General features: G+C 35.3%; 1 protein-coding gene across 1 annotated transcript in view; it reads right to left on the bottom strand.

Moving 5' to 3' along the window:
- LOC114076873 (cytosolic sulfotransferase 12-like) overlaps window positions 1-1,187 on the bottom strand; it is a 37,866-nt gene extending 36,679 nt beyond the window's left edge. Inside the window, exons 1-2 of the mRNA XM_027916571.1 lie at window positions 1,062-1,187; window positions 371-517 (exon numbers count right to left, since the gene is read on the bottom strand). Coding sequence (XP_027772372.1) covers window positions 371-517; window positions 1,062-1,187 — 273 coding nt within the window. The remainder of the gene's footprint in view (window positions 1-370; window positions 518-1,061) is intronic.
- Window positions 1,188-19,440: the final 18,253 nt, after the last annotated feature.

The raw sequence follows: 19,440 nt of genomic DNA, 5'->3' as shown, positions 1-19,440 counted from the left end.
CATGGCTACCATCCATTCAATATACATGCATGCAATCAAATCTCATTATAATGCAAAAAAACCATCCCACGACATCCTACTAAGTCTACTTGTTTAATGTAAGAGTGAAGTATCATACCCCCTCTCCTACTAAGTAAAACTCATTAAGAAGTCACAAGTGTAGTTCATGTACAAATGTACATTTTATATTAAGTAAATCCATCATTAACATTTCTACATATCATCCATTCACAAATCATAAGCTTTTATGATTATAAAGGAACACAACCTACCTCTCTTAACACCTACTTGTTCAATGCACAAGTGGAGTCTGATACCCCCACATACTAAGTAGTACCCCTTGAAATTCACAAGTAGAGTCCATGATTACCTCTCTCATCAGTCTTGTCAACTGCATCATCCTTCTCGGATTGACCAGAATCAGAACCATCGAGATTTCTACCTCCTTTAGTGCGTGGATATTTGCTTCATCTCTCTGAATATGAAGCAGTCCCTCAAGATCATCATCATCCTTATGCTATAGGTTCAACAATTCATTACCTTAATAAAAAATCACATGATACTTTCCTCAATGCATAGTGTTCCTTTGTTGAGTACCCTATTGGCTTTACTGGAGGATGAGTACCCTACAAACAAGTCGAACTTTCTTAGATCATCCTTTCCATTGTTTAGCATAAAACAATTGCAATCAAAAGCTCTTAAGTAACTCAACTTAGGCTTTCTGTTATTCAGTAGCTCATATGGTGTCTTGTTAAGTAAAGACTTGATCAAGAATCTGTTCAGTATATAACATGCAGTGTTAACTGCTTTAGCCCAAAATTTCTTAGGAAGGGATGAGTCTATGAGCATGGTTTTGGTAATGTCTACTAGGGTTTTGTTCTTCTTTTCAAATATTCCATTTTGTTGAGATGTCCTAAGAGTTGAGAAGCTACGATGAATATCGTTGTCAACACAAAAGGTGTCAAGCTTTGCATTCTCGAACTCAATTCCATTATCGGACCTAATCCTGCAATCTTGCAACTCACCATAATTTGAATCATTTTAATGAATGTCATCATTACCTCAGCCGTCTCATATTTGGATTTGAGGAACATAGTCCAAGTGAACCGTGAGTAGTCATCAACAATCACCAGGATATATTTCTTTCCACCTCTACTTTGAGCTTTTACGTATCCACACAAATCCATGTTAATCAACTCAAGAACTCTGGTCGAGCTTACTTGTTTCTTGGTCTTGAAGGAGAATTTGGTATATTTCCCTTTGAAACATGCATCACACACTTTATTGTAACCGAACTTCAACTTTGAAAATCATTCAGTATCTCATGAAGTGTCCTGCCTTTCCACACTTGTGATATAAGTCAGTTGCATTTGCAGCACGAGGAGGTTTCCCTCATTTTCGAAAGCCTCCATACTTTCTCACTATTTTAATGAAATCTCTTGGTGAGATAGGCCATGTCTTCCTCTTCTCTAGATATATCATCTGTAGAGATCTTGAGAGCTATATAATTTCCTTATATACTTCCTTCTTGGAAGAATCCTGGTTTCTATTCATTTCATGAGTCTAAAGGTTTCCAATCAGATCATCCATCATCAGAACCTTTAGCTTTGCTTCAGTAATGACATCTACTTCATTTTCCCATGACTTTGGGAAAATTTGAAAAATCTTTCTGACTTTCTTATTGGGATGGATAGGTTCTCCCAAGCATCTTAGCTCGTTGGTTATGGAGGAGAATCATGTATGCATGTCATGAATAGTTTCCCCCTCCTTCATTATGAAGTTCTCATATTGAGTTGTCAGCATATCCACATTTAATTCCTTCACCTTGTTTGTGCCCTCAAGAGTTGTTTTTAAGCAACCCAAGACTTCTTTTGCCGATTCCCAAGCAGAGATATGGTTGTATTCTTCAACCCCTATATCGCACACCAGCAACTTCTTAGCTTTGTAGCTTTTTTCGATCTTCTTTTTGTCCACCTCGTTGTAATGTTGACGAGTCTTGGGAACCACTCGTGTAATTTATCCATCCTTCACCTTCGTTTTTGGGATGAAGGGTTCATCCACCATAATATCCCACAACTCACTGTCTTCAGCCATTCAGAAGTCATGCATCCTTGTTTTCCACCAGCTATAGAAATGGTCATTAAACGAGGTGGTCTTGTTGAAGACTGTCCTTCTTCCAGCTTCAGTGGAGCAGCCATTTTTCTACAATAGTCTCTCTCTTGGTGTTACCTGCTAGAGAGCACCTGCTCTAATACCAATTGATAGAATAGGCGCGTCCATTATCTGTCAACAAATAAGGTCACTTTGCTCAACAAGAACAGTAAAGAATGTAAACAATAATGAAAGCACAACACACAGTTTACGTGAAAACCTCCATGATCAAGAGAGTAAAACCACGACTTGTCACACAAGATTTTCAACTATTTCCACTAATCTCTTCAAACAAAAGTGAAACCCAGTTACAACCGAAGTGAGAAGAAGTTATTAACCTCACAGCTTAGTAATACCTCTATTACTTAACGAGCCTAAGTAGATACAACATTGTCCACTAAGTTATCCCCCAAATAACTTAGAAATTTCTAAACGGGTACCACACCACCCATTAAACCAACTAGCTCCTAGATGACTTAGACTTGGACTAAGCAGATGCAACACCACTCACTAAATTGATTAACTCTAACCGACTTAGACCTTTACACATTGAAACAAATATCTGAACCCTTTATATATCAGGAACAAATTTACAATATAAGTGAGCAAGAAATAATCCTAAGACAACTAGATAGCTTGCAGCTCTATCAGGCACCTGTTGCTCTTTGAGGATGATTATTCTTGAGAGTAAGTCTTTGCAAGTGTTCTTGAGAATTTTCAGTTACAATGATTGAATTGTATCTATTGAACATATCCCACATTAAGAATAAACAAAATCTTCGAGGCCATACCATTGGCTGAGGTTTCTACCACATTTGGAGATTGTGCACTAATCAATTGTATTTTTTACAGCCTGACATTTGTGTGTGTATTGGCAAAAGGATCAGGTCCCTTTACCAGGTCCCTGAGTTTGTCAAATCAACAAAACACCAGGTCCTATTACAAGGATCCATGAGATTATCAAATCATCAAAACTGCAAATAACATAGATTTGTGGCCTTAGAATACATTGTTTTCGGTAATGAAGAAATATAAACAACAATGTTGCAATTAATTGTGTAAATAGGTTATAAAATAAACTAATGTCAATGTTGGGAAAGAATATTCATGGCGCGTTTGGGCAATTTAATTTTGTGAAGAATAATTTATATATAAATATTATTATGAGAAGGTTTTCTATAAAAGAAAATGTCTTTAAATTATGCGAAATTGAATATAAATAGTTTCACTTAATAGTATAGTTTTGTTTAAAAAATGTCCTTTTTAATAAATGGATTAAAAATGGTCTTTTCTTGATAAACATATTATTTATTTTCATAAAGATATTGTATTCCTTAAATATATTATTTGTTTTACCATATATGTTAAGACTTCTTAATTATAATCCTCCTAATACGTGTTGCCATATATTTTTTTTTGTCTTTCCATATATTTTAATACTTATTAACAATTCTTCTAATAAAATATTTTTTCTTATCTTACCGTGTATTTTAGTACTTTACCATTGTAATCTCTTAAAATTTATTAAATATAAATTTATAAAGTTTTTTGGATTATATTAAATTAATGAATATATTAGTTTAAATAAATGTTATGGATTAATATAATTGATTTAATTTTTTGAATTCAGATAAATATGAATTTAATTAAAGCCCACTCCGTAAAGCTCATATGATATTTCATTTAAATCTGATTGGCCGAAGGGAGTCCTATTCCAATCGCAACTCCTCTATTCTAAAATTATAAATAGGAGTAACATCATTCAAAAAAAGAGAACCAAGAATTCTCAACAAGAACCTAGATAAACTTTGTGGATCAAAATTCATAAATTTCTCTACAAGTTCAAGAATTCAAGTGTTCAAATTCAAGATTTGAAGAAGTCAAGATTAAGTTCAAGAACGATCAAGATCAAAACCAACGGATTCAACATCAAACTCCAAGCCCTTGAATTCAACACTAAAGTCAAGATCAAGTACAAGTTCAAGTTCAAGTTCAAGTCCAAGATCAAGTTCAAGAACGATCAAGATCAAGCTCAAAGCCCTTGAATCAACTATAAAGTCAAGATCAATGTAAAGTTCAATTCAAGATCAAGATCAAGTCCAAGTCCAAGAAGAAGTCAAGATCAAGTTCAAGAACGATCAAGATCAAACTCCAAACCTTGAATTCAACTACAAAGTCAAGATCAAGATTAATTTTGAAGTCCAAGATCAAGATCAAAGTCCAAGTCCAAGACCAAGATCAAATTAGAGATTAAGATCAAGATAAATCCCAAGTTCAAGATCAAGCTTTAAATCCCTTGAAATTATATTTGAAAAGGCAAATTCAGAGGAATCATAGATATTGTAACACTCGCACTTGAAATAATAAAATGATTGTTGCTATATTTTTCCGTTCTTTATTATTGTTTTCTTGACGCGAATTTTATTGTGTACAAATTGTGGCACGCCCAGTGGGACAATCTCTACCTCTCATCTCAACTTTTCAAGCATCAAAGAATATCAAAATGTCTTCCACTATAGAAGAACAACTAGCAAGCTTAACTAAAGCAATTGAAGGCCTGACAAAGTACGCACATGAACAAGATGCTAAACTTTCAAAGCTAACACATAATATGGATAACATGATTGAAAGAAGATCAAGTCAATCACCTCTGAAGCTTTCTAAAATTCACTACAAAGACGCACCTTGCGTAAAGCAAACAAAGATCAAAGAGATTCATATTTCAGATGAAGGTTTGATACCAATTGATCAGTTAAAGAACTTTATCATAAAGGCAATCAAAGACAAATCAGAGTCTTCATCCAAATTTTCTCCCATATATGCAAAGCCATATACACAAAGGATTGATAACTTGAAAATGTCTAAGGGTTATCAACCTTCCAAGTTTCAACAATTTGATGGCAGAGGAAATCCCAAACAATAAATAGATCACTTTATCGAGACTTGAATGCTGCTGAAACGTATGGTTATTATCTTGTTAAAGAGTTCGTTCGATCTCTCAGAGAAAATAAATTTGATTGGTATACAGAACTTGAACCTAATTCTATAGATAGTTGGGAGTGATTAGAGCAAGAGTTCCTTAATCGTTTCTATAGCACAAGACATGTCTTTAGTATGATGGAACTTACAAAGGCTCGTCAAGGTGAAGATGAGTTAGTTGTTTACTTTATCAATCGCTGGACAAGTCTGAACCTGGACTACAAAGACACCTTAGTGAAATATCTAGTATTGAAATGTGCATCCAGGGTATGAATTGGGGTCTTCAATACATTTTGCAAGGATTAAAGCCCAATACATTTTGAAGAGTTGGCAACTCTTGCAGATGATATGGAATTAAGCATGAATTTAAGAGAAGATCAACAATCTCCTGTCTATGGACCTCATAGAGATGAAGATATAGAAGAACTCCAAAGTTAGGGCAAGTCTGCATCCGAAGATGACTTTGAAGAGTCAATGTATATCTAGATGCTACTTAACGCATGAGCTTAAACTGCAAGTTACAATGCTCCTTGAAACACGAGCTTAAAATGTATGTCACTTAAATCTTCATATTGAAATGCTCCTTAAAACACGAACTTAAATTGTATATCACTTAAATCTTCAAGTTAGAGTTAAATCTTCAAGTTTTAATGCTCCTTGAAACACGAGCTTAAAATGTATATCACTTAAATCTTCAAGTTGAAATGCTCCTTGAGACACGAGCTTAAACTATATGGCGCTTAAATCTTAAAGTTTGAGTTAAATCTTTAAGTTGAAATGCTCCTTGAAACACGATCTTAAACTATATGTTACTTAAATCTTCAAGTCGAAATGCTCTTTGAAACACGAGCTTAAATTGTAAGTCACTTAAATCTTCAAGTTAGAGTTAAATCTTCAAGTTGAAATGCTTATTGAAACACGAGCTTAAACTGTATATCACTTAAATCTTCAAGTTTGAGTTAACTATTCAAGTTGGAATGCTTTTTGAAACACGAGCTTAAAATGTATGTCCCTTAAATCTTCAAGTTTGAGTTAAATCATTGAGTTAGAATGCTTCTTGAGACATGAGTCTAAACTGTATATCATAAAGCTCTTTAAATTTGAGCTAAATCTTCAAGTTAAAATGCTCGTTAAGGTACAAGCCTAAACTTCATGTCACTCCTGTCCCTCAAGAGTATAAACTTTGTACGACGCAACAAAAAATCACCCACTCCTCCAAAACTACGTTGTGACTTGATCCCATTCATCGAGGTACGTAAGCACTTAGAACCATATTCTAAGTTCAATCGCATGAGTGTCAAAAGACCAAATGTTCTCACTTGATCTGTTACATGAGTTAAAGCTATGAGTAAGCTTTCATAAAACTTCAGACTTGCACCAAATGGTGGTGACTCAATGGACGCAAACCCTTATGGATAAAATTATTTCAAGATGAATTCTTAAAATCTTCAAGTATGCAAGTTAAAGTCTTCAAATTCTTCAAGCGTAGTCTTTGAAAGATAAAATATCTCGACAAGACTTGAAGAATGGAGCATTTCTAATCACTTAAAATTTAATAAAGATAAATTTATAAAGTTGTTCGGATTATGTTAAATCAATGAATATATTAGTTCAAATAAATAATATGGATTAATATAATTGATTTAATTATTTAAATTCAGATAAATATGAATTTTATTAAAGCCCGCTCCATAAAGCCCATATGATATTTCACTTAAATATGGTTGGCCGAAGGGAGTCCTATTCCAATCGCAACTCCTCTATTCTAAAACTATAAATAGGAGTCTCATAATTAAGAAAAAGAGAACCAAGAATTCTAAACAAGAAGCTAGATAAAGCTCGTGGATCAAAATTCATAAATTTCTCTACAAGTTCAAGAATAACAATTCAAGTGTTCAAGTTCAAGATTTGAAAAAGTCAAGATCAAGTTCACGAGATCAAGATCAAAACCAATGGATTCAACATCAAGCTCCAAGCCCTTATATTCAACAAGAAAGTCAAGATCAAGTACAAGTCCAAGTTCAAGCCCAAGATCAAGTTCAAGTTCAAGTCCAAGATCAAGTTCAAGAACGATCAAGATCAAGACCACCGGATTCAAGATCAAGCTCCAAGCCCTTGAATCAACTATAAAGTCAAGATCAAAATAAAGTTCAATTCAAGATCAAAATCAAGTCCAAGTCCAAGAAGAAGTCAAGATCAAGTTCAAGAACGATCAAGATCAAACTCCAAACCTTGAATTCAACTAGAAAGTCAAGATCAAGATAAATTTCAAGTCCAAGATCAAGATCAAAGTCCAAGTTCTAGTTCAAGTCCAAGATCAAGATCAAAATAGAGATTAAGATCAAGATAAATCCAAAGTTCAAGATCAAGCTTTAAATCCCTTGAAATTATATTTGAAAAGGCGAATTCAGAGGAATCATAGAGATTATAACACTCGCACTTGAAATAATAAAATGATTGTTGCTATAATTTTTCGTTCTTGATTATTATTTTCTCGATGCAAATTTTACCGTCTACAGCCATATATTTTATTCTTTTTGAACATTTTACTTTTTGAATTGATTTCAAAATATTAAATTTGCTAGATTCTATTCCCAACTTTGATTCTCTTATTATGGGATGTCCTCAAAGGACAACTCTTCTTCTAATTGACTTACTAAATAATTATATTTGTACTTGATCTCGAAATCATCCAAATTCAGCATTTTGATAAAATAATATTGGAGAATAATCTATCTAGCTTGTATTCAAAAAATTGAAATAAAATGATTGTTTTTCTTCTTTATTGACCAAGTCCATTTTATTTTGTAGTAATATTTTAAAAAGTAGTGTCTGAGACATTTTATGAATTAAATCGAGCAAGACGTGAGTCTTAAGACATATAACATAATTTTCATGAATTTGCGGAGCATATATCTCATGTATCCACAATTTTATAATTTTATTATTAAAAAAAAGCGAAAGTAAAACTTTAAATAATACCATAAAAAATCATTAACATAGGGAAAATATTATAATTATTATTTGAAAATTGTAACAAAAAAAATCATAGCCACGATACTTTTTAAATTAAATCATCAAACATCTTCATATTTGTTAGTCCATCATACCCTCAACTAATATTTGCATGATTATTGTCTATATATCTACTAGATGGTGATGCTCGTGCGCACATGGGCCCAACACATGATTATTGTGTTGGAGACTAAAAAAGGACGCAGAGGCAGAGAAAAGAGAACTTCTAAAATCTTTTTTATTGCAGCAAAAGAGGTACAATAGTGGCATGTTAATTAGGCCTACAACTAACTACAATTAGCTAAGAATAAGCAACTAAAGATAGTGGATAAACATGGACACTAACTCCACCCTATCAACTTAAAAACAACAAATAACTTAATCCTAAATAATTGAACAACATTACTTTTTTACTAGCTAAAAACTAGGAAACAGATTGATTATTTTGAAGCACTAATCAACACTGTCCCTTGCTTCAAAGATTGTCACTCCCATATATAGTCTGAAGTACTCATGCTTTCCAACTGGAAGTGCTTTGGTTAGAATATCTGCAACTTGCTCATTTGTAACACAATGCTTCAACATAATACTTCCACTCGCTACCAGATCTCGGATAAAATGGTACCGAATGTCTATATGCTTTGTCCTGCTGTGAAATGCTGGATTTTTCTTCATTGCAATGGTTGCTTTGTTGTCATAGAAAATCTTTGTTCTAGCAACTTGCTCCTGAAATACATCACCAAGCAATCTCTTAAGCCAAACCGCTTGAGAAGATGATGCAGTGGCAGCAATATATTCTGCTCCAGATGACGACAAGGCCAAAATTCTTGCTTCTTTGAACTCCATGATATAACACCGGGAAAATGCACAAGTACCCCCTATCCTATGACCAAAATTCAAGAGACACACCTTAACTAAACTAAGGTCCTATCCCCCCCCCCCCGACCTTATTTTTTTTATAATTTTGTACACCTTTTTGGCTTACGTGACATTCAAATATCTACAACACGCCTCAATTGTGTGGGGTCACCGAGTGTGTCACGTAATACAAAAGGTGTATATAATTACAAAAAAATAAGGGTTCGGGGGGGGGGGGTAATAGGATCTTGTTTAGTTAAGGTGTATCTCTGAAATTTTGGTCATAGTCTAGGGGGGTACTTGTTTATTCTCCCATATAACACCTGAACCAAGAGAGAATGCATACCCAGAAGTACTTTTTCTATCATCCAGATAACCTGCCAAATCACTATCAGTGAAACCAAATAATCTAAAATCTGATTTTCTTGAATACCAAATTCCAAAATAAGTAGTTCCAGCAACATATCGTAAAATCTGCTTAACTTCCCCAAAATGATGCTTTGTTGGGTTATGCATGAAACTGGAAACCACACTAATAGGAAATGCTATGTTGGGCCGTGTGTGCGACAAATAATTCAGACCAACAACTATACTTCTAAAGAAACGATCATCCGTCAAACCCGTACCATCATCAGATATGAGCTTCCTATTTACATTCATAGGTGTATAAGCTATCTTACAGCCCAACATGTTAAAACTCCTAAGAAAATCAATTGCATATATTTTTTGCGAGACAAAAATGCCACCTAAACCTTGTTTAATCTCAAGACCAACAAAATAAAGCAACAATCATAAGTTTGTCATTTCAAAAAATTTCATCATGAAAGACTTAAATTCAGCACGAAGAGATTCGCAAGAGCCCATATAAATCATATCATCTACATAAACACACATCACCAAGAAATCAGCTTTACCTCGCTTCTTTACGTAAAGAGTGGGCTTATTTTTGCTTCTTTCAAATCCATTGTCCTGGAGATAAGAACTGATCTTGCTATACCATGCTCGTGGGGCTTGCTTTAGCCCATATGAAGCCTTTTTCAGCCTATACACTTAACTTTCTTGTCCGCTCACAACAAAACCTTCCGGTTGAGCAACATAAACTTCTTCCTCCAAGTCATCATTTAAGAAGGCAACATCAAATTGGTAAACTGGCCAAGAGAGTTGAGCAGCAAGAGCTAAGAGAGTTCTCACCGTTTCAAAGCGTGCTACGGGAGAGAATGTTTCATCAAAATCAACTCCTTGTTGTTGTGCATATCCTTTGCAACAAGTCCAGCTTTGTGCTTCTGAATAGATCCATCTGCATTGTACTTTGTGCGATATACCCACTTTAGACCAATAAACATCTTACCATCTGCTAAATTAACCAATTTCCATGTTTCATTCTTTTCGACAGCGTCCATCTCTTCAATCATTGCGTGCTGCCACTCTTATTTTTCAATTGCTTCTCCATAATATATAGGATCTGAAACAAAAAGAGAAAATTGACAAGAAGTATAGATGTTATTAGAGTATCTCGGATTTTGTCTTTTTTCCCTTGTTGCTCTTATTAGTGGACTTGGCTCTGCCGAAGATTCTCCAATAATTTCAGATGTTATTGGAGCCAACTGTTCAGCTACCAGTGACTCGGGTGCATCATCAGGAATTGTTGGTGTTGGAATATTTCTTTCATTGGAAGCCCAACTTCCTGTTTCATTGAACTTAACATCCCTGCTTATGATAACTTATGCACTCATTGGGTTATACAATTTATATGCTTTGGATTGAGGACTATAGCCTACAAAAATGCATTTTTCTGATTTCACATCAAGTTTTCGACGAGATGGAGAAGTATCCAAAGCATATGTTAAACAACCAAATATTTTTAGATGGCTTACCTGTGGCTTTCTACCCTTCCAAGATTCATATGGCGTTCGATTCACGACTGCATTTGTTGGGGAGATATTGAGAAGACACATTAGTGTTGCTACTGCTTCTGCCCAAAACTTCATTTGAAGTTCTGCTTCTTTTATCATACTACGAGCCATTTCCACCGCAGTTCAATTTTTTTGCTCGGCCACTCCATTTTGCTCTGGCGTACGTGGTGCTGACAACTCCCTGTGAATACCATTTTCCTCATAAAAAGCATCAAATTCTTTAGAAGTAAATTCACCACCTCTATCTGAACAGAGAGCCTTTAGATAAAGGATATCCACTTTGCTTCTCTACGAATGCCTTGAATTTCCTGAAATTCTAAAAAACTTTTGATTTTAACTTCAATAAATAAACCCAACTCATTCGGCTATAATCATCAATAAACAACAAAAAATATCGACTTCCACCTAAGGATTCGATACTCATAGGACCACAAACATCAGTGTGCACCAACTCAAGACAACTTGAAGCCCTCCATGCCTTGTTTATCGGAAATGAGACTTTACTTTGCTTCCCGTAGACACACCCTTCACAGAATTCAAGATCATCAATTTTAGGCAGCTCAATGACCATATGATTTTGACCCAACAACTTCAGCTCTTTAACATTCAGATGTTCTTACCTTAAAAGCCATAAACTAATATCACTAGTTTTCGCAATTAAAGCCACAATTTTGCACAATAGATAATTCTAATGGGAACATATGATTTTGTGTCATGGAAATCTTGACAATGCTCTGTGAAGATTTCTTATCATAAACAGTGCAACAACAATCACCAAACAAAATAGAGTAACCAACAGTTATCAATTGCTCGACACTTAACAAATTATGAGCTAAATCAGGAACATATTGCACATCATGTAGGAGCTTTATATTACCCTGGGTAGTTTTTATGGAAATCGTACCTTTCCCTTCAACCTTCATTGGCTTGTTGTCTCCAAGTCAAACCTCACTTTTCTGGGATTCGTCAAGGTCTTTAAATAATGACCTTGTTCTTGACATATGGTTTGAGCACCCACTGTCCATGAACCACACTCCATTAAGGACATCATCGATAGAAGATTGAGTCATGAATATCTTACTCCCATCTTCAATTTCCTCTTTGGAATTTGCTTGCTTTTGTTCATCCCTCTGTTTGGTCCAGCAATCAATTTCTATGTGGCCTGACTTATTGCAATATCTACACAGAATGTTATTTCTGTTTTGACTTTGTTCACCAAAATAGCATCTTCCTCTACTGTTTGCACGACCTCGACTTCGATAACCACCTCTTCCTCTTCCACGGCCACAACATGAATATTCTAATTTTCCTTTGTAAAAGCGCTCCCCCTTCGCCTAAAAAGCCATTTCCTCTACCTTTTCATAGGATCTACTGATTCGAACTTCATGGGCTAACGGTGAACTCATTAATTCATCAAAATTATAAGTAGATAGGTCCTTAGATTCTTCTATTGCAGCAACAACATGATCAAAGCCTTTAGTTAAACTTCTCAACACCTTACTCACAACCGTTTCATTAATAACATCTTCACCATATGTTTTCATGTGATTAACAATTCCAGACACTCTAGACATAAATTCCTGCACAGATTCTTTTTCTTTCATGGCCAAAGTTTCAAACTCACAACGAAGCGTTTGTAATTTCACTGTAATTACCTTTTTATCGCCCAAATATTCTTGGTTTAGAGTATCCCATGCTTGTTGGAATTTTCTACTGTTACAATTCTGGGGAAAATTTCATCCTCCAATGGTGATTGGATGAGAAATAATGCCTTTGCATCTTTCTTGCGAGTCTCCTATAGTTGATTGTCAGGTTGAGTCGATGCCGGATTTGGCTCAACATACCCCGTCTCAACCATATCCCAAAGCTCCTAGGACTTGAACATTGCCTTCATTTTGAGACTCCGTAGATGATATTTTCCCTTTGAATATTGGAATCAGGGGCTGAGAAGAAGAATTGGAACTGCTGCTTGCCATGGACAGCTCTCACTCTATCGCCTTGTTAGATTGATCTCGCCTGAGTTAAGAGAGAAAGGGTTGTTCTCTCTTGCGTTGCTCTGATACCACAATATGTTGGAGAGTATAAAAGGACGCGGAGGCAGAGAAAAGAGAACTTCTAAAGTCTTTTTGATTGCAACAAAAGAGGTACAACAGTTGCATGTTAAATAGGCCTACAACTAACTACAATTAGTTAAAAGTAAGAAAATAAAAGATAGTGGATAAACATGCCACTAACTCCACCCTATCAACTTGAAAACAGCGAATAACTTAATCCTAAATAACTGAACAATATTACTTTTTTACTAGCTAAAAACAACTATTTTGAAGCACTAATCAACATATTGTCGATTGTAGCTTTAATGATAGGCAGGTAATATATATAAGTATAATTATATATGTTATTGTACTGCCTATGCACGTTTAAGGTTTCTTTTGTACATATTTACATCTTTGTACACAAAAGGTAAAATAGCTGTTGGTGGCAAGCCAAGTCGTTGCTTCGTAGTTCACAAAATATCTGCAATTACAAAGAAGAGTGTTTCAGATTGTGGAGGTATAATTTAGTGAGAATGGAGCTATTGTGTCAGGTTTTGTGCTTACTGCTGGAAGGGTTACTGTTACTTCGGTTGTTACCATTGGTTCTGATTGAGTGGGATTGTGTTTTTCTTCATAATTGAGAAGATTCAATTTTTCAGCTATGTTTAGTGGTTTCTGGAGAATAGTTTTTTCATTTGATTTTATGTAAGTCGCTGCTCCTAGGTGATTGTAGAGTTGTTCATGAAATTGGTGGTGGTTCTGCAAGGAAGAAAGTGAGTAATTTATTATGATTGTTTTATCTGTTTTATGTTTAATATAAGAAATATCGTGGCCTTATAAATTTTGTAAATTTCTTGTATTGAGAGGTGCAATTTTTTTCAGCCATTTGATCAGAAAGAATAGTTGTAGCAGAACTAGTATAAGTGATGTCAAATTGCACTCTGTGTAGAAAGAAAGAGTTTTAGTTAGTTATTTGTAAAATAGATTAATAGAGTAAGTATAGATTATAGCTTGAGATGAGAATAGTAGATCGATCAAAATGTATGCAGTAGATGGTTTTTGAGGAAATACTTCTTGTGAATGGAATGTTGCAGTCTAAGCATGCGATGGTGCAGAAATGTTGGTCCTCATTTGTTAATGTGAGTTGACCATCTATGTAAAATATCTGACCCTATCAAGTTTTGTTGTTATATGATTGTATATTGTTATCAAAAGTTGTTGTATACTTACTGGTGATTGTGATAGAATCTGAGTATTTCTACAAGGATATAAAATTGGTGTTTTGATGATAGACAAAAATGCAAATAATAAGTCGTAGCAGGCAGCCACATGTTGGATTAAGTGTCACGTAACAAATTGAAGCAGCAGATTGACACAGCCAAAATTAATGCTAAAGATCAAGTTGATACAAATAAGGAAACCTTAATTTCTAAATATACAAGTTGATACAAATAAGGAAACCTTAATATATTTTATTAAGGAAGGAAGTTGTATATAAAAAGGATTGTACAATATAAGGTAAAATCAGTAATCCTTGTTTAAATACAATTACAATTTCCTTACCTTATTTGATAAGGATTCAAGCCAGAAGAAAACTCTATAAGAAGAGGACAAATGCAGATGAAGAGGGCACGACTTTCACATAGAGAGAAAAGTGAGAATTATTCAGCAAGTAAAAGTCTTCAAGATCGATAGGTTTGCTGAGTCAAGAAGTGCTTGAGTTAGAAAGTCTTGAACGTGTAAAACTATTTTCTTGTTTTATTGTTGAGTGTTAGTTACGATTCTTTGTACAAGAAGTGGGTTTGGCTTCTTGTAGAGTTGAGTTTTGGTGAGGTATGTAACAAAAGGTGGGTTTGGCCTTTTGAGAGTAGAAGTAGTCGATTATAGTTAATCGAGAGTTGTTGTAGTGGTGAGGTTTTTGATTATTGAGTTGTAATCATAAAATCATCTAGTTGAATTAATAAAACGAGGTTTTTCCTTCCTTGATTGAGGAAGGTTTTTAATTTAACAAGTGTTTGCGTTCTGACTTAAAACCAACTTACAAGAACACGGTTCTTGTTCTAGGGGATAGATTTCTTCAATTGGTATCAGAGCAGGTCTTTCCGATAAAAGATTCACACCTTGAAAAGACTCAATGGCAGCACCACCTACCCCACAAGAGGGAGCTTCACAAACACGACCACCACTATTCAAAGGCAAATACTATGGATGGTGGAAAAATCGTGTGATGGATCATCTTATTGGCGAAAACCCTGATCTATGGGGAGTAATTCTAGATGGACCAACTATACCTATGAAAACTGCAACTGATGGGATCACCGAAATCCCAAAGGAAAGAAAAGAATGGAATGCTGAAGATAAGCTCGCAATCCAAAACAATGCCAAAGCCAAGAAAACTCTGATCTGTGGTATAGGACCAGACGAATACAATCGAATTTCGTCTTGTCAAGATGCCAAATCCATATGGGAAACACTACAAACCGCTCATGAAGGAACAACGCAAGTCAAGAAGTCCAAAATTGATAACTTGAACAGACAATATGAACTATCCAGGATGGCAGAAGGGGAGACCATACAAGACATGCATACCAGGTTCACTTCAATCATCAATGAGATGTACTCCTTGGGAGAGATAGTTCCTAACGGAAAGGCAGTAAGGAAAATCTTGAGTGTCCTTCCTGAAACTTGGGAAAGCAAAGTCGATGCTATCACTGAAGCCCGTGACCTAGATACACTGGCCATGGATGAGTTAATTGGTAATCTCATCACATATGAACTCAAGAAAAACCAAGAAAAGGAAATTGGAGGGAAAATGAAGGAAAGAAACCTAGTTCTAAAGGCTACTGCATCAGATGATTTTGAGGATGAAAATATTGCCCTTATAACCAAAAGGTTCACCAGAATGCTAAAGAGCGAACATGCATTTCAAAAGAAAAATCCTCAAAAATCAAATGAAAACACTAAAGACCAGGTTTGTCATAAGTGTGGAAGTCCGGATCACTTCATCAAATTCTGTCCACTTTGGGCTTTAGAGCAGAAAAAGACAAACTCTGAAAAGGGAAAAGACATCAAGAAAGATAAGTTTGTTCTCTCAAACAGAAGAATAACAACTCAATAGGTAGATATCTCAATGAAAAGGGCCTTTGCAGCAATGGGGAATTCATCTGATGAAGAATCTGAGGATGATGAGACGGAAAATAAATCTCTTCTTGCACTAGAACAAGAAGATGATTATGACTTTCTTGCTCTAGTAGCAGTGGAAACCAAGGAAGAAAAGGAAACCTGCAGATCACAAGAAACCATATTAGAACTTATGGCTGGATCAGATTCTGAAGAGGACAAAGAAGAAGAAGATATGAATGAAAAGGTTAGTCTTCATCACATACAAGACAATCAAAACTCATACTAAAAAAGGGAGCTAGAATCTTTACTCTATACTCTCATTGATGCATATAAAACCATAGATTCAAAAAGGGAATTGATAATGGAAGACTATGCATCACTAAGAGAAGAAAACAAGAATCTTGAAAAACAAAATCTTCATCTATTATCCAAAAATACTGAGCTAAGTAAAAACCTAGACTTGGTAAGTAAAAGGAATGAAGAACTAACCAAAGAGCTTCTTGTGACTAAAACTGAAGCTGAAAATGGAATGAGATGGACCAGGTCCACCATACTGCTTGACAACATTCACAAGAATCGTACATCTGAGAGACGTGGGATAGGTTTTGATAGAACTAGCTCTCAAGTAAAAAATCCCAACAAAGATTGTCTATGCGTGCACTGTGGGCTGGTAGGGCATAAGAGTTATGATTGTCGAAGAAAACTAATTGCTCCTAACAAAAACTTAAAATCTCTGAGAAAACCTCATCATGAGAAAACCAATGAACAAAAAGAAATCCCTACAGTCAAATCTCTTCCTAGATGGGCCAGAAAAATCTTATTCATCCATTCTTTAAGCATAAATCAAAGTGGATCTGGGTACCAAAATCTAACCCCCGAAATTAACTGCAGGGATTAGTGAGAAGGAAGCAACAACAGTGGTACTTGGATAGTGCATGTTCCAGCCATATGATTGGAGATAAAAGTAGCTTCCTCTCACTCAAAAAAATCAAAGGAGGAAACGTCGCCTTTGGTAATGGAAAAGTGGGGAAATTCAGGGAATTGGAAAGGTTGGGTCCATGGATACTCATGCAATTGAAAATGTATACTGTGTGAATGACTTACAACATAACCTATTGAGCGTATCCCAAATATGCGATAAAGGAAACAATGTACTCTTCACAGAAAAAGAATGCAGCGTAACAAATTAAGTGACTGGGAACCTGGTTTTACTAGGTAAGAGACACAAGAATGTGTACAAAGCCAAGATTGTTGATTCTAAGGAAGATACTATTAAATGTCTAAGTGCAGTTTCTGATTGTTCCATGCTCTGGCACAAAAGAATGGGACACATTAGCATGACAACAATAAATAAACTCATATCTAAAGACCTGGTTAGGGGACTGCCAACCAAAAGTTTTAGGGACAACCAAGTATGTGGAACCTGCATTCAAGGAAAATAGGTTAGATCATCCTTCAAACCAAAGTTGATAGTCAGTACTACCAAGCCACTAGAACTGCTTCACATGGATTTGTGTGGACCAATGCGTATACAAATCAGAGGTGGAGAAAGATATGTGTTTGTAATAGTCGATGATTATTCAAGATTTACTTGGACACTGTTTCTTGCAATAAAGGATGAAACATTCACTATGTTTGAAATCTTTGCAAAGTTGGTTCTAGAAAAATTCAACAAAGAAATAATTAGCATCAGATCTGATCAAGGACTGGAGTTTGAAAACTCACAATTCCTACAATTTTGTAGTACAAATGGGATTGAGCATAACTTTTCAGCACCCAGAACACCACAAAAAATGGTGTAGTAGAGAGAAAGAATAGAACACTGGAAGATATTGCAAGAACAATTTTAATCTCAAGCAAACTTCCAAAATCTTATTGGGCTGAAGCAGTAAACACAGGATGCTATCTAATAAACAGAAGTATGACCAGATTAGTGTTAAACAAAACACCATATGAGCTTCTAAAAGGAAGAAAACCAAACTTAGCACATCTTAGGGCCTTTAGGTGTGTATGCTTTATACACAACAATGATAAAGACAATTTGGGAAAATTTTATGCCAAGAGTGATGAGGGAATTTTTCTGGGCTATTCTTCACAAAGTAAAGCCTACAAGGTACTTAATAAAAGAACAAACCGTGTAGAAGAAAGTGTTCATGTTGTCTTTAATGAAAATAACAGTGAAGTTGAAAATACAGAGGATGAACAGCATGAAGGAACCAACTCTAGGTTATCTGAACCAAAAATATGGGAAGAAGAATTCATACCCTCCCATAAAAAACCTGAAATAGAAGATAAGTCTGCTAATAAAACTGGTCCTTCTGCATCTCAAGAGCCAGTAAATATCCAAACTCACAGCTAGAAGCATCAAAGTTCTCATCCTTTACAAAACATTCTTACTCCGCTTAACTCAGGCATCTCAACAAGATCCAAATTACGTAGCATGTGTGCTTTCTCTGCCTATGTATCCCTAATTGAGCCAAAAAAATATAAATCAAGCACTATTAGACTCTGATTGGATTAGTGCAGTGCAAGAAGAACTTAATCAGTTTGAAAGAAGCAGGGTATGGAACCTGGTTCCAAAACCACAAAACAGAACGGTAATAGGAACAAGGTGGGTGTTTAGAAATAAGCTCGATGAACAAGGTCAATCATACGCAACAAAGCTAGGCTGGTTGTACAGAGATATAACCAAGAAGAAGGGATAGACTACGATGAAACCTTTGCACCCGTAGCAAGAATTGAGGCAATCAGAATATTGATTGCATATGCTGCTCACATGGAATTTAAACTCTATCAAATGGATGTCAAAAGTGTCTTCTTAAATGGTTATCTACAAGAAGAAGTGTATGTGAAACAACCCCCAGGTTTTGAGGATACCAAGTATCCTGATCATGTATACAAACTAGACAAAGCACTCTATGGGCTAAAGCAAGCACCTAGAGCAAGGTATGATCGATTGTCCACTTTTCTTCTCACACATGGATACACAAGAGGAAAAATTGATAATACACTAACTCTTTGAAAACAAGGTGAAGATCTGTTCATAGTCCAAGTATATGTAGATGATATCATATTTGGAGGAACTGATGACTCACTAGGAGTAGAATTTGCTCAACTAATGAATAGTGAATTTGAGATGAGTATGATGGGAGAACTGAACATCTTTTTAGGACTCCAAATCAAACAAACTCCAGCTGGAACATCAATTCATCAACAAAAATACATCAAGGAATTACTGAAGAAATATGATATGAATGAAGCTAAGTCAAATGACACACCCATTGGGACAACAACAAAACTTGATAGAGATGAACCAGGTTCACCAGTAAATGACACTAGATATAGAGGTATGATTGGATCACTCC

This window comes from Solanum pennellii, chromosome 4 (genome assembly GCF_001406875.1).
Source record: "Solanum pennellii chromosome 4, SPENNV200".
Lineage (NCBI taxonomy): Eukaryota > Viridiplantae > Streptophyta > Magnoliopsida > Solanales > Solanaceae > Solanum > Solanum pennellii.
The sequence above is the reverse complement of the archived record's forward strand: the minus strand, read 5'-3'. Positions and strand labels throughout refer to the sequence as shown.